The sequence below is a fragment of the Myxocyprinus asiaticus genome, chromosome 13, assembly GCF_019703515.2.
Source record: "Myxocyprinus asiaticus isolate MX2 ecotype Aquarium Trade chromosome 13, UBuf_Myxa_2, whole genome shotgun sequence".
NCBI lineage: Eukaryota > Metazoa > Chordata > Actinopteri > Cypriniformes > Catostomidae > Myxocyprinus > Myxocyprinus asiaticus.
Window position 1 is genome coordinate 2,315,332 of NC_059356.1, and position 26,716 is coordinate 2,342,047.

Here is a 26,716-nt window from a genome sequence, read left to right on the forward strand (position 1 = left end):
GCATACAGTGTAGACAGCCTCAAGCCGTTGGTGTGGACTGGGTGTTAAGGATTAAGTTGTGTAAACTATGTATTCAAGGTGCAAGTACAGTGTTTTAATACCTTTTACTTGATGTTGACACCACATGACATATCATTAAATCTTTTTTGTTCGTAAAAAATTGAATAAATGGTTTTCGAAAAACTTTTAAAACAAACATGGATGCAAAGATTACATATCTACAAACATTACACGTGTTTTAAACTAGATTTTTAAACGACTTCTCATTTTCATAATCTCAGACAATCTTATTTGTCAATGCTCTGAAAATAATAAAGTTGTAAATAACCAAGAAAATGCCTTGAAATTAAACCTTTACCAAAAAGGTAGTAAATTCAAATTCAGGCCTGAAAACTGTCTGGTTTAAACTGTGGGTGGTCATCAGGAGTCAAAGTTTTAGCGGGTGGTCTGGGATAGCGCTCTTTCATTTCACGTCACTGTCATACTGCCTAGGAAAAGATTTCTGAGGGATGTTTGTGGATGGAGGGAAAACACTGTGTAAACAGTACATACACATGTGGATCATTTTGACAACTTCCTCCTGGATCATTCACAGACACACTCCATGTGTATTTTCATTCGTTGCAACTCGAGTTAAGCCGTTTTCACCGAACATGCCTCTTCACTTTGCCTCCTGTTACAATGCAGAGGAATGGCACATAAAGCGCTCTCGCTCCCATTCCCACTGCCTCTGTCTTCCTCTTTTCTCTCGTTTTCTTTGTCACTGTTAGGAATCTTAAAAATAACCGCATCGCTTGTGTGCCGCACACCTCGTTACCATAGTGATCTCATGCATGTACAGAATGAACCGCGGTTTGTGCCATATACAACAGCAGGAAAATGTACACATTCTTGCTCAAGTCTGTTGGGAACTGACTGTTTAAATGTAATGGAGCGCTCATATGGTGGCCATATTGAAATCATTCTCAAGGGGTACCCTGTGTACTAGGCCCGCTCTTGTTTCAAATCTCTGCGCCTGGGCCCGTTCTGACAGCTCCAGTCCATCAGGGTGGGTTAGATTTGGGCTTTTATCAAGGCAATCCCTTGAGCTTATGGCTGTGGGGTGAATAGAAAACAGAAGGGGAACCAGACGCACCCAGTTCAGCGCCTACAGCTACAGTTTGTCACGCCGCTCATTTCCTGAAATGACCAGCTCCTCTGATGTTAAACTCTGAAGTTGCATCATCTGAGTAACACTTATCACTCTTCTGCCAACGACTCAAAAAGTGTGGAAATACTCTCCTTTTCCCTTACTCGGCTCACTGACTACAAAATCGGTTGAAAATGTTAGGGGCGTGAGGTCAAATGAAAAGAATTGGGAACACATCTGTAAAGTAAACCCATTTAGGGGCTGATTTGCAAAGATCCTAAATCAAGTGTTCTAATTTGCTTGAGCAATCTATCAAATTGTGCAAATAACCACAAGAACAAATATGTAATTGTACCAAATGTAACCATATTATTCACTTTCAGCTCTTACTAAATACCATTTTATTTGACTTTTGTTTTAATTGAATAACGCAGGATAGAGATTTTATTATAAATGCCACTGATAATAAGATTATAATTAGGGCTATTTTCTGTATACGATTATATGAAATAATCATAAAATCCCTGCTACAGTATCTAGCAATAAGTTGTAAAAGCAGCTGATCAGTATACCTGTGCATGCCACTCTTCTCCTAAAACATTTCAGAATGATTGCGGAGCGGATGACAAAATTGCCTGGATTCATAATTCACAAAGAAGAAAATACAATACTATTTACACAAAGATATCGCACCACTGATGCACACTAAACCGAAATCTGAATTTCAAACTAGGGCTGGGTGATAGGACGATGTAATCGGATATCAACGATATCTTACAAATATCCCGATGCTGATTGTGACACTCATTAAAAGATGATTATTGACTATATCGGGAAATGGCAAAACCATGGATCTGGGAAGTCAGCAAATATATGAAACAATAGCCCAGGGTGTGAAACTAGCACCCCCCATCCGCCAAATGCAACGAGGCTGAATCCAGTTTGCAAGCTCCTTGTCCAAATGTATTTCATGCGCGGGTAATTTTGCTCATCTACCCACAACAGGCGGGTGACCTGTAAGACGTCTCGGAGTGACACATGACAAGAAATGCTTTTAGAAACACACTTTATTATATTTTTAAGAACAGACAAAAGAAAAGCAGTCAATGCTTGTGTCTGATTCACTGTTTGTTCAGAGGCGTGCAGCATGAGCCTGTCTCGTGGAACACACGAATATACAGAGTTATCACTCCTTTTTCTCTATTTCATTCGTCTGAAAACTGTTTGCAAGAATAATGTCATCTACGAGAATGCTGCAAATGATCATCTCAAGAGGTGCTGTGAGTTTAGTTCACTTTATTTCCACACGGTTAGCATGCATTGTGAACACAATCCTGCAGGTTCACTAATATATATCTTTGTATGAAAGAAGACGACGAAAGTGATTAAATCATAAAATAATACAAGACACATTCACCTTGAACCTAAAATGATCCATTTTATTTTCTTTAGGCAGTATTAACTATACTCCCAAAACGCAATACAAACACAAATTCGACGAGAACACACATTTGGCAGCATTATTTTGGGAACACATGGGAATTTATTAGGCTTATTTATTATGATTATTACTATCTTCCCATTTATACTGTAATTGTCTTTAGTTCTTAATCTGTAGGCTATTAGTAATTTTTCACCTGTTGTTGTTGTGTATTTTGGGTTTATAAATGTCTTTAAGTTTTTGGTGTTTCAATTAATGAATTACATTTTAAAGCAAAATTGATAAAGCAAAAATATTCACTGACCCTCGGCAGGGGGATTGACGATTTAATCAGATATCACAATATGTTTTAAGACGATTATCAATAAAATATTTTTTACATATCGCCCTGCCCTATTTCAAACCACAAATACTGTATCTTTACAATGGTTCAACACAGATGCAGAGGCATAAAACTGTCAAGACGTAATAGTTTTTGCATCTGAAATACTCAGTATACTACGTTAGAAGATCACCTCTGACATGTTCGCATGTGTGATCAAGTTTGCACGTGTTTTCATAGATGCAAACCTTTAGTAAAACAATGCTTTAGAGCGAATTCACAACTTTTTTTCCACAGTATGCCAGCTAAACAAGTTTTCTTATTCCATAATTACCAGCAATTCAATTAATCCATGTGCAATCTGCGCCGGTATAGCGCCGCGCCATGTGTATTAAGTCTCTGTCATTCTTTTCAGAGCAAACACGGCTCCTTTCAAATTACAGTAAATAAGGTTTATTATACTGTAGACTGCACCTTATTTTCAAAATCCAACACTATTTGCCTGGCACAATTAACGTGGCACTATTGTGGTCCGCATTTTTTTTTTTTTATGTTTGTTTACATTTTTCTAGCATAATTTCATGAAATGATAGAGAAGAGCGTTAAAACCTGGCATACTGTACAGCCACGTTTGGTCAAGCACAATTCTAACCCTCCAATTTAGGTGCCTGGTTTACAGTGCAATGCTAGAATGCAGTCTGCTGCATCCTCCATAATCTAGCACTCAGAAGAACTGACCCACGAGATCGGGAACTACAATATGCAAATTGCATTCACCACTAATTTGCAGCATTATTCTTAAAGTGAATCAGGTGCTACAATAATGCAGACAAAAACCTAACCCATACAAATTAACAGCGCTATCAGAAGATGCAATTCATTCTTAGAGAATTCAACATTTGTCATCCACATACAAACACTTACAAAAGGAGCCAAAATTTCCAAACAATCCTCGCTCATTTAGCGCTGGCAGATGTAATATTATCCATGAGACCAAAGTGAGGAGAGCTTTTTAAAGCAGCGAGAGTAAATTCCACAGTAACCCGTATATCTCCATCGCTCCCCATCCTGATGGTGTTAACAGGTGGATTGTTCTGATGGCTATGAGGGTGTGAGGGAGAAGATGAATAGAGCCCGACAAGAGTGATGAATCCAGTGAAAAGCTGCTCTTTCATCAGGGATTCATTACATACAATACCTCATTCGAAAACTGGCCCTCTCCAGGACAAATGCCCCCATGAGACCGAATAAACAACATTCACATTTTACAGTGAATGAAAAAGTGAACAGAACCTTTCTGTCTTGGCTAGTGTTTAAATCTTACAGGAAATGTCGATGTTATCTGTGGGCATCATAATAATGTTGCTAAATGAGTTTGCTAAATTGCTAATGCCAAACAAGACTCAATTAAGTTTGACTGATGATCTTCTGCAGAATACTATTAACTTCTCTAGAGGACACTCAGGGGAAAATTCAAAAAGCATGAAGTGCAGCCACTGACACTGTTGTTTATTTTCACACATTGTCTGCATTGTTTAAGCTCCAGATTTATGAAAGTAACTGGCGAATCAGGTAACAGCGCTGTTTATTTGGGTCACAATCTATTTATTGTAATCACACATAAAAGCTATAATTATAATAATTATAATATTTTGCGGAAATAGCGCCACGTTAATTGCATCTGGCAAATAGCGATATGTTTTGCAAATCTGGTGCAGTCTATAATGCTAAATGAACACAATCCAAGTATTATGAGTGTGTTGTAGAAAGGAACACACAGTTTTGAATAGGAATACCCTACAAAATGGCAGAAGTGCGGGATCCATAATCGCTTTTATTACTGCCATGAAAAAACTCTTTCATAATTTACGGCAGAAAGGTGATAAAATGTAAATAATTCATAATTATCATGGTTTATTGGTGTCACAATCTATGCATTGTCCTTACACATTATAAAAGTACAGTCATGACAACTCTCGGAAAGATTTAGCATGTTAATGTGGGTATGATATATTAATAGGATATCCGTTTTGGTGGAACAGATCTGCTACGCTACTGCTGCTGCAGAGCAAATACGGAGAATTGATACTGCTAGAAAATACACAGATATACTGAGTTACCATGAGCACATGTTGCTGCTGCACAATTAGACAAAACGCAAGACATGCTGCATCGAGCATGTATGACATGCTGTTGCACAAATAGACATACACACAACCCCCCAACAAAGCAGATCTATCGCCAAGACTTGTGTACTGCTGCTGCTCCTAAGAGCCATGTGCACCGGGTGTATGCCTGATAGGTGTGCCTGGCATATCGCTAATGAACTAAATTTCTATGTGTGCCTGGGCCTGCTTGGCCAAAAGCAGACCTTATCGCGCAAGCCCCAGCAACCAGCTGAGCAAATAGCATTTTAAGAAAATACTCTTGCAGTGCGCTACAGTGAATCCGGCTTAGTTGCAAAACTCAGCATTTTAAATGTCAGAGAAAGAGAGACGCAAATTGATTGGCTACCCGTTTACACGTCAAAGGACCAATCAACGTATATCATGCAAGCCGTTTGGCTTAACTGGTCACACGTGAGCGAGCCGACCAGCTTAACAGATACCAGTTCAGAGAACCTATCAGCCTTCACCACAAAGAGTTGCATGGCTGAACTTTTGATAATTTATTTCTATAATAATTATAATCTTACGTAATAATAGCACATGAACTGCATCTGGCAATATTTGTATCTGATGCAAATAAATCTGGTGCAGCCTATAATAAGCCACTTTTGTTTATAAAGGAAGCGTTTTTGTCCAGAGAAGAACGACAATTAAATAAGCAGTGCTAGCTTGACTACGAAAGGTAGCTATATAAATAATACGAAGGGATTTGTGATAAAAAAATAAATAAATAACCTGATAACGTTTAGATTAGTAAATACAAGCTAATGTTCACACAGAGGTCTTGAGATAAATCAAAAAGCTATCAAATTGAACTGCATTCAGTGATTAAGGATTCAAAGTAAGCTAAAAATCCAAAATTTTTGAGCTTCAAACTTAATAACTTTTCCTATTGCTAGATTGCCTTGAGAAATCTGCAGCGTTCCAGCAAAAGCAAAGATATGAAAAGGGCTGAATCCATAGGAATTCAGGCCAGGAAGCCCTGATTTGTACAGCCATTGCTCAAAAGTTACAGAAGAAACAAGTACAAAGAACATCTGAGCATCAGAGGCGCTGGCTGTGAGCCGCAGAGCAAAGTAAGGTTTATCTCCTAGGAACAAGGCTCACAGGGTTCTCTGTGCTGGATGGAGATTGGGTTCTGGTGGCGGCACACACACACACACACACGCCATTGCCAGATAAACTTTTGTTGTTAACAAAGACTGAAATAAATGCACTTTTATCTCTCTTTCTTAACACTAAGCGTCTGATGTTGGAACAATCTAGCACATGATCTTATCATTACTGATATTCTGTTTCTTATTATTCTATTCCACAAGCTTCCCTTCAAAAGGCCAGTATCTTTCATGAAAAGCCATTCATGGATTTAATGGATTTCTCTTTGCTTTCTTTCTGAGATCTGCGAGACGCCTTCAAACTCTGGTTAGCAGTTTCAGGAGCGACTGACTGCAGAGGACAGTGTTTCTCTCTGCATCAAAAGAATACGAAATTTCAGCTTAAAAACAGGCCAAGTCACTATGAATCTGAAGGGCTGGAAACTTCTAAATGAAAATTGCTCACCTTTTCCCTCTGGAACATACAAGAAAAATAGCTGTGACGCAGTTGCGGAGAGATAACATAGTGAGCGAACACATAAATGAAATCATTAGCTGTCTTTAAAGCATTTTGGCTTAGTAAGTAGATACACCATTCATCTCAGAAATGTCTCTACTCTCATGCAACAAGAGGAAACTGGATTTTTACATTTTTTGAAAATAAAAGTGTTTGCTTTGAAGTTGCTAGTGTGTTCTAGAGGTTGCTACAACATTGCTATGAGGTTTCTAAGGTGTTCCTAGTGACATTTAAAGGAATATTCCGGGTTCAATACAAGTTAAGCTTAATCGACAGAATTTGTGGCATAATGTTCTTCTTGGCTTGACTTTGCTTGCAAAAATTTAATGTTTTTGGTAATGTTAATTACCACAAAAAATATATATTTATGCTTCGTCCCTCCTTTTCTTAAAAAAAAGCAAACATCTGTGTTCCAGTGAGGCACTTACAATGGAAGTCAATGGGACCAATTTTTGGAGGGTTTAAAGACAGAAATGTGAAGTTTATAATTTTATAAAAACGTCATTCTTATGTTAAAACTTGTGTATTATTTGAGCTGTAAAGTTGTTTAAATTGACATTTTTATGGTCGTTTTAAGGGTTTTAGTGTTTACGGAGTTATGTTGTCATGGCAACAAAGTTGTAAAATTGGAAATAACTTTGTACAGAAAAGGTTAGTAAGTGATTTTATCACACTAAAATCATTACAGATTGACCCCATTGACTTCCATTGTATGTGTCTCACTGGAACACACATTTTTTCTATTTTTTAAAGAAAAGGAGGGACAAGTCAAAATAATTTTTTGTTGTAATCAACATAACGCCACAACTGCTGTCGACTGAGTTTAACATGTACTGAACCCAAAACATTCCTTTAACATGAGTGAAGAGAGTCCACCCACAAGTCTCTCTGATATCCAGGTCTCTAGATATGACAGGCTCCTCCTTTAATGCAAGTCTATGGGATTTTTTTTACCTGTTTACTATCCACAAGTTGAAAATTGTAGGTCAGATAAGTTAGAAAAGATATAGCACACCTCTCCTTAAGAAGCCGCATGATCAACAGTGGAGGATTAATGAAGGCCCCTTAACACCAAACGCAAATTTTCGCAACAACTGTGCATGACAATGAAGATTATGACTTTTTTGAAACGCCCCGACCAACTAAATTTGAGCTTTGGGTCATGTGTCAGGAGCTGCTGCAGTTACCAAAACCAGAGCAATTGGTGGCACTAGTGCACAGAAAACTCTTTTGTCCACCGACATTAAATGCTAAAGTAGCTCAAGGAAGTAATCCTGAGCCAGCAGTGATAATGAATGTTTTCTTCTTCATTGAGAAACTCAACAACAAACTCACCATCGCTTTTCTTTTTTTGCTTAGCTTGCTAGAGAACTTGCTTATCTTTTATGCTGTTATTCCATGGTTATTCTGCTAACATCTCATTCTTGATAAGCAGAGGGTTCTTACTGTACTGCAGTAAAATCCATCAGCAACACCTACTGTAAAGGCGTGAATGTGCAAATGGCGAGTATTTGCGTCGCTTTTGATGTGATTGGGCCATTTGTCAGCTAATTATCTCTCTTTTCTTGTCGCGTTCAGTGTGAAAAGGCCTTTATGGACCAAACTGTAGGGTTTGGGATTTTAGTCAAATCTGCAAGCATGTACAATACCAGAGATGCTTAATTTAGCAAACACCACTAAAAACGTGTGCAATGGACTGAAATGGTGAAACATTGTCTAAATGAGAGGTTTGTGTGTGAGTCAGATGTTTGGCTAATCCTCTGAGGATAGAGCAGCGTTACTCTGTAGGAAGAAGTTTGATGTAGCGCCTCTGGCCAGAGAGACAGATCAGGGAGTGTCGTACATCCCTAACTTTCCTCCATACTTTTTCTGCCTGCTCTCTCTCTCACAGGCATACACTTACATGATCTGCGTCCGAATTTACCTACCCCTATATGAGTAATCATGACAATGCTATCCTCAAATGAGCCACTGCATACATATGAGCTCGATCACAGAATCTGTTTGTTATGCATCTCTATGACTAACCTGCATCACTGGATGACACGTGTCTTAATACTTCACACACTTTTTTACATCAATTTTATTCATTATATTAAAATAACCATATAACTAACAATATCTGTAAATACAATCCCAATTCCAAAAGTTGGGACAGTATGAAAAATGCCAATAAAAACAAAAAGGAGTGATTTGTAAATTATATTCACCCTTTGCTATATTGAAAGCTCTACAACTACACATTATATGATGTTTTACCTTGTGAATTTCATTGTTATTTTTTTAATGTACAGTAATTTCAAATCAGATGATTGCAACACGCTCCAAAAAAGTTGGGACAGTTGAGTGTTTACCACTGTGAAACATCAGCATTTCTTCTAATAACACTTATTAAGCATTTGGGCACTGAAGACACAAGTTTGTTAAGTTTAGAAAGTGAAATTGTCCCCCATTCATCCATTATGTAGGTTTTTAGCTATACAATAGTACGGGGTCTTCGTTGTTGTATGGGGTGATTCATAATGCACCACACATTCTCAATTGGAGACAGGTCAGGACTGCAGACAGGCCAGTCTAGCACCCACACTCTCTGCTCACACAGCCATGCTCTTGTAATCCGGGCAGTATGTGGTTTGAAGTTGTCCTGCTGGAAAATGCAGGGATGTCCCTGGAAAAGATGGTGCTGGATGGCAGTGTATGTTACTCCAAAATTTGTACATATCTGTCTGCATTCATGGTGTTCACACAGATGTGCTATTTCACAGCTGAACTAAAGCGATGGTGACCGCACGATCATGGCAGATCCGGACCCACTGCAGCCAAAGCAGGTAATTTTCCTTCAGGATGCACTCACGAGACACAACACGCTGTAAAATACGAGACTGAATCCAGCTTCTTAATCTCCAGCTTCTTATTCAGTAAAAGGATAGCAGTGCTCAAGTTCTTCTTCCTCACTACACAACTTAACCTCTGGCAAGTACAGTCTGAATATTTACTCACCAGTGGCTAATAAAATACATATTTTAGTCGGATAGCGCAAACTTTGGTCGCAAATACGAGTGATTTACTCTCTATTTAGAGGGCTGAAGCATTCTTTTGTCTTTCCAGTATTGTTGTTTGATTAATATTAACCACAGGTTACACTTTATGAGAAGGTTCTATTTGTTATTTGTTAAAATGAATAAATAAATTAGGTACAAATTCTCCCAATTTGGAATTCCCAATGTGCTCTAAGTCCTTGTGGTGGCGTGGTGACTCGCCTCAATCCGGGTGGTGGAGGACGAATCTCAGTTGCCTCCGCATCTGAGACCGTCAATCCACGCATCTTATCACGTGACTTGTTGAGCGCATTATCACGGAGACCTAGCTCATGTGGAGGCTAATGCTATTCTCCGCAGCATCCACGCACAACTCACCACGCGCCCCACTGAGAGCGAGAACCACATTATAGCAACCACGAGGAGGTTACCCCATGTGACACTACCCTCCCTAGCAACCGCGCAAATTTATCTGGCTGGAGTCACTCAGCACGCCCTGGATTCGAACTCGTGACTCCAGGGATGGTAGTCAGCATCTTTGCTCGCTGAGCTACCCAGGCCCCCAATTAGGTATCATTAACTAAAGATGAACAATAATGCTTTACATTAGGGCTGGGTATTAATACAGATTTCCAGATTCTACTTGATTCTGATTCACAAGCTCTCGATTTGATTCCGATTCGAATCAGTTAATTTGTGTGTATATTTCGGTTACATTGTACATTTTGCTTACAAATGAAAGAAATTCTTTCTCAGCTTATGCTGTTAATTATAAAGGGATCTTTTAACGTTCTAGGTAACCCTTCTGTGTCCAATTCGAAAATAGAAATTTTACAAATGATATTTTCATCAGTTTTTCATCATATTGGTCACATTGTAGCTTTTGAACAATGTTCAAATTCAGTCTATTCCATCAATAAATGTCTTGATATTGCATATATTAAATTGGATACATATATTTTTTGTTACATTGTTTACATGCATAATTTTTTACTATTTACAAGTATTTACACAATGATATGTAGAACATGTGCTAAATAGGTACTGTCTCTTTAAGACTACCGGCACTTCTTTAGCGCATCCGTGCTATGTGTGATTCGAATACAATTTTTCTTTTTTGTTGTTGTTTTTAATCAATAACTGACTACAAATAACAGAAAGTATAGTAAAAGATACATTATTCAATGACAAATGGATAGCGTGGATCTCATCTTTGGACACACAGAACAAGTCAACCAAATTTTTACCTTCAACACGCTGTGAAAGGATCTTGCTGCTGAACTTCTTCGCCGCCATATGACTCAATCACTCATACGAGTCAAATCTGAAAGTTTACTAGCCAGTGGCTAATAGCAGACATTTGAAGTCACACAGTCCAAACTTTGGTCGCATATACGCGTGATTTACGCGTGTTGTAGAGGGTTACGCATAGAGTAAAAGATTGATCTTGGGATTTACAAATCAGTATGCATTGGAAAATCGATGTTTTCCCAGTCCTAATCTTGGTTAATGTTAATTTATAAAATAATTTTTTTTATTGTAACTTCATAATGCATTAACTGATGTAATTAATATAACAGATATTTAATTTTTCAAGTGTGTTGAAATTAACATTGACCACGATTACTAAATGTAAGTATATAAAATTATTATTGATTGTCAATTCATGTTAACTAATGTAGTTAACTAATGTTAGCAAATGACTGTAAAATGCTGCCAACTACATAATAGACAGTCACAGGTTTATTAAGCTTCATTTACATCGCAAGATCTGATGCACAGACCCGATATTTTGACACGTCTGATTTTTTTGTTCCTTAAACAGCTGGTTGGAAGTTTGATTTGGGTAACGATTTGAGTCGATACTCTGTACTACCAGTACTGTAGAAGGGCTGGTATTGTTAGATCTTTATAATCTTAGTATTAGCCTTGCATCAAACTATGTATTTCCGCTGAGAATAAAGTTGAATGCATAGTTATTTACCAGTTTTACTGTTGCTATAGTCTAGTCTCCAGCTCACAGCTGATTGACCCTTGTTAGTGAACATTCTGAGAAAAGCGAGGCTGGATCCTCTACAGATGGGATTTATGTGCAGTCATGTACTCACATATGGTTCAAAATGGAGGCTCAGGATTTATGAAGGGGCCAAATGGTATGCTAATGTGCAGCAGATGTGCAGCAGTGCATGTGTTTAATGAAAACTAATCGCTTTGATGGGCCTAATCAGGATTACTCTCTGATCAATACCACCTTTAGCCAGTTCCTGCTTAACCTGGGCTGGATTACAGCAGCTTTCCACGGCTCATTTCTGTTGCGGGTATCCAGAGCTTTAAAAATAAAAAGGATGCAAGACTTCCACTGTAGACACCAGAGTCTGTTTGCTCTATACAGACAGAGCACAGCAAATAGGGGCTAATGTAATAATAGTGTTCTTAGCTAGAGAAGCACATTTTACGATCATATTGTTGTAAGATTTTACTGCTGATTAGAAATATGTTAACTGATCATAATGCTGACCAAACGTTTTGGAGATTTTGGTCTTTCCCCATTCAACAGGAGCTGTAAGTTCATGCCACTTGTTTCGACAGAAAACAGCTGCCCAGGAGCACTCCCAAGATGTTCGCCAAGTGGACTGACTTGCCTTAAAATGGATTTTGGCACAAAACGCTGACCGGCCCCTTAGAAGGCAGCTGCAATAAGCCCCAGACCTTTTACCTTTTAATGTAAAGTCTGGTTCTGCGAAATTACTGAGTCACCATCACACTATGTCAATAATGCAGGTATAAATGTGTGAGTCATGTGACCTGAAGTGCAACCTTGTTTTGACATTCTACCTGAATTCTTCATGTTAGTCAGGAGTCTCACCCACCTTCTCCTGGGCCAGCTCTCTCTCAGTCTTGTGGCTTCTGTCCAGGTCCTGCCGCACCTGATCCATCTCGACTCGCAGACGGTCCAGAGCTGCTTGCTGGTCTTGAGCGGCCCTCTGTCGTTCCTCCTCACGCAGTAGACTCAACTCCATCAGCTGCTGCTTCCTCTGACTCTGAGCCGCCAACAGCTCCTTCCTCAGTGCGTGTACCTGCTCCTCTAGATCGGAGATTGTCTGAAGAGAAACACAAATGGAGACATTAGTTAATTCACTGCGGTCAACTCACAGACAGAGGAAGGACTTTTCTAGGTTCTCTGGGTTTTGTAAAAGAGACCCAAGTGGTCAAAGTTTGGCTGGTTAGCATAGTCCAGTCAGCAACTTCTGGTAGATATTATGTATATATCCTCCTGAGACCCGTTTCCCTCTTTGTTATGTAGCAGCACCTAATAAACAAGCCAAAAGAAAAAAAAATTCTATAGCAAATAGTTTCCCTAAAAATTGATGCCAATATATGTGGACAGCAGGACTACATTGTGAAATTTTAAAGCTATAGAAAGTCTGATTTTTTTTTTTTAATCAAATTGTTTATTATTTTATTGGTTATTCATGTTTTTGAGACATTGCAGACATTACGGCTGATTTTCTGTAAAGCTGCTTTGGAACAATGTTTATTGGAAAAAGCACAAATAAAAATTCATTCACTTGACTTGACTTTTATGTTACAATGTTGTTTTTTACTTTGGCAACAAACTCTCAATGTTCTCTCTTTGCACTGTCAGACAAACAAGTGATAGCCAGTGTTGAAGCATTTTACCAATCAGAAATTAGCATAATTCATTCTGATTCAATATAATGGCCAAAATCGTTCAATCACTGCCAACCATGTCAAAATTAAATTAGACATTACAATTTCTGAATCTATGTACTGATTTTTGGATGAACTCGTTGATTCTCAATGTGATAATGCACAGTAAATATAGGATTTCTAAAGAAAATAGTGCTAAAGTACACAACAGTGTACACTGTCTAGCAGTGTGGCGTTTCACGATATATCGCTCAAATTTTAAGAATGGCATATTGGATGAAACTAAAGACTTCAATCTTTTGACTCAAACAGGTTTCAGTGTAAAACTTAATTAGGTGTATCAGATATAGGTTTTTTGGTTTCTCCCAAAGACAAACTTCACTGTGTTCACAGACATGTTGTTTTGTCACAAAGAGATCAGCAGGCTTAAATGAATTTAAATTATGCTTTGCGTATAGCAAAGTCAAAATACAACGTCCACGTATGTGTACGTGGGGTCGCACGAGGATATATTTGGCCTGTCGATTTAACATTATATTTTATATAATTAATCACACCAAATTAAAGTGTTAAACAGATTAACGCAAATAATTACATCCCCTGACTGCAGCATTTCAAGCTTGAAGTACCACCTGAAACTCCAGCTGTATTGGCAATGTGCAGCTGTACAGAGAACAAACCACACTCAGGCTTGTTTGACACTAGCGACAGCTCAAGATGAGAATGCCTTCTTTCGTTCAGTGAAATGGAGCGCAATTCCGAATGCAGGGATCTGGAGACATGTTTTTCTAAGTTTCAAACTACGTTTAACTTGACACAGTGACCTAAAAACGCTGTTTATAATGTGATGCAAGCAAAATGCTCTAACACTGTCCGTCTGACGCAGGTGTAAGCTGACGCGTCCTTAGAAAAGCCCTTTGTTTCAATTTCAACAGGCTTTTGTTCAATTATATGGTAATACAAATTTTGGATTCTGAAATACATTTTTGTCTTATCAGTTCTTTACTCGTCTGCCACAATAATGTCATGCTTTTTAATTTTCTGAAATATTATTTTTATAATGTATAATATCTATGTAATTATATAAATATAACTATTTATAAATATATGATCATTATTATATACTATATCATGTTGAATTTTTGTTATTTGAAGGGCTTTCTCAGCAAATATTTTCAAATGTGATTAATTGTGATTAACTTGATTAATTAATCACCATTGAATGCAATTAACTGGATTAAAAATGTTAATAGATTAACAGCCCTAATATATGTTGATCTACATATATACATATGAAGGGCTCTTAAAAGTGTCACATGGACATATCATTATTGCCAGCTGCCTTTCACAGCTCAGGATTATCACTAGTGAATAACTTCGTACAATCAGTTACATGACATTATTTTTCTTGCGTCTCCAGTGTGATAAGTCACTTGACATTCACAGTTCAGGTTGGCTCACCCTGCCCAGACCTAAGTGGCCATGAGCAAAGATGGCATATTTTAAATGGTATACTTTAGGGTTTTCACCCTTTTTGACCAATGAAATTCCATGACTTTTCCAGTCATTCGTGATTTCTGACAAATGTTTTTTAAAAATCATTTTGATTCAAATGGATTCACTAATGAATTATTCACACCTTCGAGAACCATTTTGACAGATTAACTGAAAAGAATAATTCGCTCAAAAATCACTTTTGCTTGCGAGCAAGTTTTAATCTATACAAGCTCTAACCAAGGCACATATTTTAGAGACAGAGTGTAACTAGAAAAAATTATATTCACTATAAACATTTCCATGACTTTTCCAGGCCTGGCAAACACAATTTTAAAATTCCCTAATATTTCCAGGTTTTCCATGACTATGGGAACCCCTATTCTTCTGGGATGTCATGTGCCAGCAGAGCAACTGTCATTGAGATAAATGGGAATGTTAATGTATAGAGAACTCCAGGTATTCCTCCTCCCCGATTTCCTTGGTTCGAACCATCCTAAACCAAATGGACAATGTGTTTATGGGATACGGAATCGTGGCGGGGGAATTCCATACTTGGGCTACAAAATACAAATAAACAGGAAGTGACAAAAAGGGTGAAAAGAGAAACTCAGGAGAGAGAGAAAATGAAAGAGCAAACAAACCAAGCAGGACGAGTGGAGTATTAGTGCCCGTTCACGTCAGGAAAAGGAAACGGGAGCACTGCCTCTGATCTCTGAATCACAAGAGCTCAACATCAAAGATCAGCATTCCACAAAGATTTCATGAGCAAAATTAGCACAAATCAAAGGTCAGTTACCCATGGGGATGACGTACTGCTGCCATTACTCATTTCAGGAAGCTAAAAAACACCATGAGCGCTTACCGATGAGCTGTTGCACTAATGTGAAGGCAGGACAAAAGAAATCCTTAACAGAGGTTCAACCTTCGATAAACCTGTCAGTGACCTCATTCAAACTGCCCAACGGTTTGAACCCTTCAGTGTTGGCTTCGAGATGAGCACTTTGACCCTCAGGACTACATTACATAGATGCTAATGGCCGAAAGAGAAAAACACTAATGGAGTGTTCGAGCAACCATGAAATTAGAGAGGGTAAATAGAGACATTAAAGAACAGGGGGGTCAAACTCAAACTCTTTTTGATTTTAATGTTTCATGTTTACACTTTTTGTTTAAATGACTTTATAAATGTAGTGCAGAGATTTCGTACAGTCCAGATCGTGGTGGTCTGCATCCTCCACTATATAGTGCTCAGATTCCACCCGCAAGATTGGAAGTCCGGCATGTGAACTGCGTTCAGCACAGATTTTGTGCCAGTGTTTGCACCTTTGTTTTATCTGCAGAATTCCTTCAGTGAATTGGGCGCTAAACCAGCTTGTGCAAATAAAGTGCTTTCACCAGTAGCAATTATTCTTATTGAATTCACACCAGTGTTTAAAATGACTTGCATTGGCTTGACACTTGTAGAGGTTTAAATACACATAACATTAACAATTAACAGCACAATTGAAGCTAACAGCCATATCCACACAAGTAGACCAAGTGCCCATTCTAATAAGGTGACATCTTGATATCAGACAATCTGTGCTCCCAATGCATTTAACCCTCGTGCAGTCTCATTAATGGCATGTGGTAGAGTCTGGTCTCTGCTCCTCACGCTTCCAAACATCCGTGGGGGAAGACTGCTAATGTATCACATGGATGCCTGCTGGAAAAGCGTCTGAAGTTGTTTTGTGGGCACTTGGGGGAATAGCAGGGAACTTCAAAGCCATGTCACGCAAACACCCAGACGCCAAGGCTTGTGCGGGTCCAATGCAGCCAGAGCGCCACAGCACCAGCCTATGTGCTGCAGAAATGGCACAAAGCTATTAGATGTCAGCTCAAAGGAGCCTTTAATCTATAATTACTTCTCAAACTGGACTATGGGAAGAATTTTCGGATGCATCTTTGATGGGCTTAGACGTGCTAAAAAAAAAAGAAAAAAAAAGAAAAGCTAACTGAGAAACTAGCACAAAAAATGAAAGGCAATAACCGTTTCATCTTGTCTACATTCACACAGTCAGTGTTTGGGATTGACAACCGTATTTCCTTACAGGTGTGAGTCTTGAAATGTCCCGTTCATACAACAGCTTATAGTAGCAGCTCGAATACTGTCTGTATGAACGAACAACCAAAGTCACAATCGTATTCTAACAGCTGTAACCATAATAATTAATAATAATAATAATTATATTTATTTTTCACACATTATACATTTGCACATATACAGTGAAATTCTTTTTTTTTCATATATCCCAGCTAAGCTGGGGTCAGAGTGCAGGGTCAGCCATGATATGGCGCCCCCTGAGCAGATAGGGTCAAGGGCCTTGCTCAAGGGCCCAACAGTGGCATCTTGGCAGTGCTGGGGCTTGAACCCCCAAACATCTGATCAGTAACCCAGAGCCTTAACTGCTGAGCCACTACTGCCCCTATAGTGATGATGACTAAAGATGGCGATGTCCATAACACCAGCAAGTCTTAACACAATTGACTCTGCGTTTTTAAATAACTGAGGCGCGAGTTCATCCATCAGATCATAATTAACTGACAACGGCTTTGAATGCTTTTTTTACTGAGGGCAGAGCACAGCAGTTGTGTCGCGCGGCTTGTGCCCACAAGAAGCTCTGGTGGAAAACAGCGGTTGGATCTCTGTCTCCGTGAGTTAACGAAACCCCACATGAAACACATGAGACACACGTGTGTACAGTGCAGCATGACCCTCTCACATTAAATGACATGACGTAACTAACAACTAGTTGTCCAGTACGGTTCCGTTCACATAGCACAGGTTTGCCGAGAATGCGGTTGTGAGCACTTAAAATTTGCGGGTGTCAGTTCGGTTATAGAATGCGGTTGTCACACATGAAAATAACTGAACTGTGTGTGAACGTAACCGTATTAAGCACTCAAAACAGGTCTGACAACCGTATTCTGCTGCTGTGTGAACATGGCCAATGTGTGAGGTAACATCTATGTTTTTTTTAAAATATAATTCAATTGAAGAGAATTGAGTGAGACAGAAATGTAGAACAGACTGCAATGTATTATACTTCATGTTTTCTCTTAGAACGCATTTACTCAAAGTTACCGCAAAACAAGATAAACGAAATACACAAAGAAAAAATACAAATACGATGGCCAAGAATACAAGAACACTGGGCCCCTCATTCACTATGTGCGTATTTGTGTAAAACTGTAAAACTGTGTGTGACGTTTTCAGCAGAAATCATGATTTATCTGGATGTTTCTTCAACTTCGGGCACAGTTGGCACTGTGGACATCTAGAAGGTAAAGTCTTGATAAAACATTTTTTTTATATTTCTGTATTGACAATGTCCAACAGTGTATGTTTATGCATCAAAAGAGATTTACGTCATTTTTGTGTTTAGTTTTGTTCTGAAAGTCACAAAAATTTCCAACACATCTCAAATTCTGTATTGTGTTCAACAGAATTCTGTGCTGGAAATGACATTTTCACAGTTTTTAAATAAATTAACAGACCCTTGCTAAGGCTAATTTCATAGCTAACATTTTTATGCATACTTTGTGTAATTTGGCAAAATTATAGTGTGACTGGAAATGATGCCCAATAAAAATATTCTGCTCTCAAGTGATGTTTACTGTGAATTTTCTTTGTTTTACAACCATCAATTTCTCATATTTCATGTCAAGCATGCTCTTCACTGACACTTTTGTTCACTTGGTTTAAAAGAACACTAGTTTACTAGATTAAAAATATATTGGGGCAAAAGTGTTTGGTGTGGTGGAAATGACACCACAACTGTGGAACAACAGTAATTTTGGAAAGATTGATAGAAATCATTTTCACACAATAAATATTAAAATGGTTTATGTTTATTTCACTCTTTGTTTAAATGATCATAGTTTTAAACAGTTAACAATTTGTATTTTTTATAATGGATTTTCATAGTTACATTTTGAAAGTCTGGAAATGGGACAAGGCCAAAACTGTAAACAAGGCCATTTTGTATTTTGGCGTTATTACATTTAGGGCCTTTATTACATTTAGGGCCTTTATTACATTAAGGACTCCATTTTATTACATTTAGGGCATTTATTACTCACTACCTTTTTAAGAATAATCTGGATTCATCCACAAACAAAATTCAGTGCGTACAAAGCTGTTATGAATCCAGCAGAAATGTTGTGTAATAATATTTTCTGCACCTAAGTATATATCTTGTACACAATTAGTAAGCACTCAGAAAAGGAATTACAACTGGTACATTTACAATTAAAATGTTATTACATTTAGGATCTTTATTACATTTAGGACCAAATATTATAACATTTAGGGCCTTTGTTTCATTTAGGACTAAATGCTATTCAATTTAAGACATTTATTACATTTAAGATCACAAGTTATTACAGTTAGGAACTTCATTACATTTAGGACCCCACATTATTACATCGAGGGCCTTTGTTATATTCTGGACCAAATGCTATACATTTAGGGCCTTTGTTACATTTATGGCAAAAAGTTATTACATTTAGGACCTTTAATTACATTTAGAACCAAATGTTATTACATTTAGGGCCTTTATTATATCTAGGACCACAAGTTATTACATTTAGGACCTTTAAAAGTTAGGACCAAATGTTATAACACGTAGGGCTTTTGTTACATTTAGGACCAAATGCGATTACATTTTATAGCTTTATTACATTTAGGGCCCCATGTTATAACATTTATGACCTTTATTACATGTAGGGCCTTCGTTACATTTAGGACTAAAGGTTATTACATTTAGGACCCCACGTTAAATTACATTTAGGACCTATAGTTATTACATTTAGAGCCTTTATAATATTTAGTAGCACCAGTTATTACATTTAAGACATTTATTACATTTAGGACCAAATGTTATTACAATTAGGATTTGTATTCCATTAAGGACCAAATATTATTCCATTTAGGGTCTTTATTAAATTTAGGACCAAATGTTATTTAATTTAGGGTCGTTATTACATTTAGGACAAAATGCCATTTCATTTAGGGCCTTTAGTAACAGTTAGGACCTTTAATTACATTTAGGATTACTATTTACACTTTAATCACATTTACATATCACGTTTAGTACCAATAGTTATTACATACAGGGCCAAAAGTTATTTCATTTAGGGCCTTTAGTACACTTATTTCTATATACCAGTTATTTGTTCCCTCTACAAACCATATTTAGTTGAACTGAGATCTAGTTACATTTGAATAGCAAGCCTCTTCCACCAAACCAGGTCTTGTAAAATGTTTGCTGTAGAGTTCACACTGAAGCCCATCTTAGAAAACAGGAAGGACACAGTTACGATGGCAGCAGGGCTGGAGTGGGGTTCATATACATATGTCCAAGTCTTGGAATGTAAATGTTATGGACACCGGCCATATGGTTATGGTCTCTTTAAGAAGATCGGCACGCAGTTTGTTTTGCTGAGTTCAATCTTTTGAGAACTGTAAAAACCCCTTATTTTTGTAACGTGTCGTGCCGTTGCACCTGCACTCATTTACTTTGTGTTCTTTTATTTTGTGAGAATAAAGAATATTGTTGTTGTCATTCTGCACTGCAAGGAATGAGGATTTGAGAGATGACAGTATATGATTGAGATTGTGAGACTACAGTCAGTATTGAACTTAATCTGCAACCTGAAGCACGTTCACTCATTCATTCAGCAAATAGATTCTGTTCTCACTGGATCTTCCATGATCCTATCCCCGCTGTCAAGTTAAGCGTCCGTGTTATGGTACAACAGCCCATGTTTAATCTCTCACAGCCCACCCTCTCATTTGTTTGGGTGTGAGACGATAAAATACGGTACGCTATAATATGGAACGCAATTCTGATCCCTTAAATACCGGAAGAAATGGAGGGTTGGCAACTGCAATGTGACACATTACTGAAAGTTTATCTATCAACATGCGGACCTGCCGGCCCAATTTTTAAAGGGCCAACCAGAAATCTCCCGGTCCATCCGATTAGCCACTCTGGCCCTGGATGGTGGAGAATGGAAAATATTTCAATACATTACATTGATCCCTGTTCTCTCATGGTGTTATCAGAGGACAGAGGTATAATATGTGTGGCACACTTCTCCATTTTGCATTTTTCAGCTCTGCAGCACCATTCTGGATGAAAGAGGGATGGTGCGATCCAAATCTCCGCCTGAACACATTTTCATGTTTTTAAGAGTTGAAGCCCAGTGAAAGTGTCTGTGCGTGCTGATGTCTGGCCAGACATTAAACCTCTTTTCATCATGGACGGCCCATCTGGTGCTGAAAGCCTGTCTGCTGGAGTCGACTGCAGCGACCCATCACAGCTGGATAGAATGAGTTGTGATGGTGCTGGTTTGTGTTTTCTAAAGCTGAAATCAAGACAGTGTTGCGGAATGACTGCTTAAAACAGCTCTTCTCTCAAAGGAAGCTCCTGATGTCGACCACATGTCCCAAAATACGATAAAATTCAGAAATGTGTCTGAACTCTGTTGAGTGTGTGTGATGAGCTTCTACTGTCACACTAGACAGATAATTGAAACAATACTGAAACGTGCACTACAAAAGTTTGGACACACCTCCTCATTCTTTATTATGACTATTTTCCACATATTAGAATAATAATCAAGTCATCAACAGTATGAAATAAAGTATGGAAGTATGGGAAAATTTGAGCTTCACAGTAGCCTCCATTTGTCAAGGTTATTGTTTCTCAACAGGTTTTGCTTAAGGACACAGAGTTTACATTAGACATCAAGTGGTGACTTAACACGGTACCAAAGACAAAGTCTTGTCTTTGGGGTTTGAGTTAGAGCTAGATGATATATCCGTTTTACCGATTAATTGGTGCTGCTAGTTGCTTTTTGGAACTATCATAATTGGCAAAAATCTATGGCGATATTTGCAGATACATTTCAAAATAAGAGCTTTTTTGGGCTTGTTTATACTTAAAAGTCCCACGTTATGCACCAAATCTTAATTTTTTTCTGGTAATTTCTGATATTTTGTTTGAACAATAAAATGCATTTGGGATATTATTCATTTAGGACTCTCTGTTTGAGCCCGTCATAGTAAGAAAAAAATAAGCATTTTTTTTTTGACATGCTATAAATCGGCGATCAGGCGATTAACCGGTTATCGGTCTTTACCACCATATTAGTTATCGGTATCGGCAAAATCCACTATCGGCTGACCTCTAGTTTGAGTGCTTAGTTTCTAATGTCTCTTGAATTTTAAAACAGCTAATAATGTATTGCACAAACTATGTTTGCACAAACCAATTGCATTCTTATTGCAAGTGAACCCATATTTAATGTGGTCTGGGTCATATTTTCCTTTCTGTGTAATTTTGTTCATGGTAAAGCAGCACATAGTAAAATTACTATTACGACTGCCGTGTTTATGTAATTATGAAAATTAACAATTAAGTCTACACCTGTTGCATCAAGGATTTCAATTTACGTGTTTTTGCAGTGGTTGAGTATCCTAACCAATCCCAAAAATGTCTGTTGACCAATGAAATGACAAAGGTAAATGAGAGGTGCTTTAATTAGTAATGACACACACACACACACACACACACACACACAAAAAAACATAGTTTTAAACTGTCTGATGCACAGATGCTTGCTTTACCATGTGTTTAATCTCTGTTTGTGGTGGCACACGGAAATTAATGAAGAAACATCACCTAACACTCGAAAATAAGCTTTAAGTCAGTGTTTCACAATTCTTTTCTGGAGTATCTTTAACACTACACATTATGGATAGCTGTGTCCAAAATGACACACTATACACTATGCACTTACAAAATATACTATGCACTCAGCCATGTAGTGTATACATTTTCAAAGTGTAGTATTGTTCCAATTGGAATACTTAATGGTTTTTTACTACACAGAAGCATTCGCCATTTAACAGCTGACAGAAGTGATGTTTCAAGAGCACGTGATGTGTTGCCGTTAGCTTTAGCACGTTAGCCAACCTCAGTTCAACACTTATCTTAAAGAACGTCCATATTCACACAGTGTGGTGTGATGGCAAAGCATTCAACTCTCATTTGTAAGGTGCTGTCTTCGCTGAAGTTTTGCTAGCCGCTACATTCTTCATTATTTACAATTGCTTTGTCAGACCAGCAACGCAGCAAGGTAACTCCGCCCCTTCCACTATGTATGGCAAGCCATGAGCGCTGAGTGCATGAATTGTCCAACATTCCACACTCCGTTTTGATGGCTGAAGAAGTGCATCATCCAGGTACTCGTTGTACACTTCTTTTTGCTGCATTTTCAGTGTTAACATACTACTCACACTACTTACACTACAAAATGACAGAATAGTGCAGAAGTGTGCAGTTTGGGACGCACCTTAAGTCTCCTTTAAATAACACACCTGATTCTACTGATCAGCTAATTAGTAGAGGCTCCATGACCTAAATTGTGTGTGTGGTGTTAGTGGTACTCCAGGAAAGGATTGAGAAACACTGCTTTTAGTGAAAAGCTTATATTCGGGAATTGGAATTATTATGAGTCGCGCTGCTGAACTGCAGGGTTCAAACAGTGCGTAAGGCTGCCTACACACTAGAGCTTACATGGCGTCAGAGAACGCTGCAACTGGATGGTGCGTTGGAAGGACAGAGAGGGATAACGCAAAGGTTTGCGAAATTGTGACCAAAAAGTTGACAACATTTCAACATTGCCGCAACGTACACTGATGTAGGCATCCGTTGATCAATGAGAATCTCCAGTCCGGTCCAAGTGCTTTCGGAATACAATTGGCTGTAATCCCACTTGATTTAAAACCGACACGGCTCTTTCCACATCCTTGAACATTTCTACCCGTCAAACGTACCATCAGAGCTTTCCCTAGTGTGTAGGCGACGTAAACCTGCAGAGAGTGACAACTTCAGTGATTATAATAGGAGAGTTCTAATAATGTTGCATTGGTTGATTTCTGTGTACAAGTTATAAAGTCCAACAACTTATCAGGTGAGCTGCCGCGGAAGCTGATCACATTGAAATAAATGTGTAAATGAAGGTGAGTCTGTAACACAAGCATTAAAATGGATATCATAACATAGCAGTATATGAGTAATGGAGCGAAAAATAAGTGTTTCTAAATTCATAATCAACCATTGTACTTATGAATTGTGTGAAAGTGAATAAAACGCACAGTTGTTACAGCGCCTCTAGTGTTCATTTCACCACAGAACTGACGTGAAACGTGAAATGTAGTTATAGTAACGTTCATTCTATGAGACCAGGTTGGCAACAATATGCAGGTTTTCCTCCCTTCTAAAAGTTGAACTAGTTTATATTCCAATCCTAAATATTCAGTACGTTGCATTTTTTCCATTTGCATTTAGCATTGTTGAATACACTGACATTGAGTCAAGTGTGTCCAAACTTTTTTTAACTGGTCGTGTACATTGAACATTCATTTCTGGTAAGGAAATACTGTGACAGTGTTTGATGTTGCGATGAACATACATGGCACTAAGAAGCAGTTTGATATTTGTATGCAACTTAGACGGCATTACAATCAGAGCGGCTGAATCCGAAGCACCCCTGCTGGGTTGTAATACGCATGTAATAAAGCTATAAAATGTAATCGCATTTGGTCCTAAATGTAACAAAGGCCCTACGTGTTATAACATTTGGTCCTAAATTTTAAAGGTCCTAAATGTAATAACTTGTGGTCCTAGATATAATAAAGGCACTAAATGTAAAAACGTAAGACAACGTAACGGCCTTCAACATCAGATCAGAAAGCAGGCCTGATCTCCCATGTCATGTCCGCTTTCATTTTCTCTGTTCTACTCTCTTACTGGGAAATCAAGTTCTTTGAAAGTTTGACAGCGTCATTAATTTGCCGATGTGAGCCGTAGGGTGCTATACCCCATGGACTTCAAGTGTTCTCCCATGCTGTTTGAACTCCATGTTATATATATAAAAACAGAATTTGTCAAGAACGAAAGAGGGAGAAGAGAAAGCAAGGACATGTTCTGCTGGATCTGAATGGCAGAATTCAGCATCTGTTGATCATGCAGTTATCTGCCGTAATGATGTTAACTCAATCTATCTTTCTTAAAGCTGCACTACGTAACTTTGTGCTCTCTAGTGACATCTGTGGTTGAAATCGCAAAGCAAGCAATTTGCGGAAAAATACATTACGTCCGTCGTGCTTCGACACTACTGCTCTGGAGGATGAATCTTATGATTTGAGGTTACCTGGACATCGCCTGTGTGATCATGACTAAAGATATTCAGAGCCGGAGTCATAACGTGCTATTTTCATGTTGATATAATTATGTTATACGATTAAACATTAAAAAATGAAATATTATTTGCTTTGAAAATAAACAACACTCTTATTTACATATTTTGAATGAATCAATTGTACACTTTTCTGACACTACATTCAAAGCTCTTTTACATAGAGAACAGGGGACTCTCCTGAATCACCACCAGTTACAAGAATATTTTAATATGATTCTTCAAGTGTTTTATTGACTATTATTGTTTGTATTGTATTATACTTATCAATTTAAGAAGTGAAACTCGTGATACTGCTGATTCGAGTTCAATGTAAGACTTTATTATTTTTACATTATTAATCTTGTCAATGAAATCGCTGAAGAAAACATTAATTGACAAAGGGTTTTTTGATTTAGTCAACGATAAAAAGATGCATCATGAACATTATTAAATAATTTTATTAAAGCATATTGTTGACTAAGATATGATAATAAAATTATACTGCAATATATTAACAGTGTAAGATATAAACAGAAGAAACATCTTGAGAATCTGTATATAGAAGAAGACAGTGTGTTGGGCATTTCTCCACTTTAAATACCTCATTCAAACGCATCCTATTTATACACGAGATTCATCAATATATCCACAACATTTATGGAACAACTTACATCAGCACAACGAAACGAATGAACATGTGAACTAAATGACGCGCTAGTCATTTAATGAACAGTTTCTATTAGAAACACGCTACACGCAATGTAATATACTTTCATTGAAAATGAATAAGTCTGTAACGCATGAAGAATTCAGAATACATGCTAACTTCTAAAAAGTAGCTAATACTTCAGTCTATTCATTATTTCACGAGCTCAGGTTTTTCACAAGGACAGCAAGTATATTTAAGTTTGATGCATGTTTACATTAGAATTTTTTTTTTTTTTTTCAAAATATTTGAATATTTGATTAAAGGTTGGTCTGTTACAGTTTGACACTTTTTTGTCCATTTTGCACGTCATCATCAAGTAAAAGGTATTATTTTCATTCACTGAAATTTTGTAATTTTTGTAAAACTTAATAAAATTAATGAATATAACATGATGAAATACTGACAATTTTTAAAGGACATTTTCATCAAAAGACAAACTGTGACTAAAACGAAAAGCTGAAAAAATGAACATGGCAGTTAAAAAAGCTAGTGAAACTGTAGGCCTAATAACACTGTAAACTAAAAACATAAAATGAGCAATAATGGGGATAAAATATACTTTATTAAACATGAAAATAATATGCACAAGAAGTCAATTTCAGAATTCATACATATTAGTAAACATGTATAGTAACTTCCCCAGACAACGGATCGATCGGTAAACACACGAGTAATGTTCGATTCATAAAAGCATTACCCCTACCAGACAACATACTGTATCCAGTTCCAAGCATTATAGCAGATAAACAACTTCACCAAACAGATAACAGATAAACATCCATCCAGACCGCAGAGATGCCATCCTGAACTGTGTAACAGTGACTGACTGAACTGTG

At 37.7% G+C, this 26,716-nt stretch overlaps 1 protein-coding gene across 3 annotated transcripts in view; it reads right to left on the reverse strand.

The window, feature by feature from the left end:
* LOC127450321 (centrosomal protein of 112 kDa-like) overlaps window positions 1–26,716 on the reverse strand; it is a 291,075-nt gene that overhangs the window by 92,751 nt on the left and 171,608 nt on the right. For all 3 annotated transcript variants that reach the window (XM_051714326.1, XM_051714325.1, XM_051714327.1), the window contains exon 21: window positions 12,580–12,810. In XM_051714326.1, coding sequence (XP_051570286.1) covers window positions 12,580–12,810 — 231 coding nt within the window. The remainder of the gene's footprint in view (window positions 1–12,579; window positions 12,811–26,716) is intronic.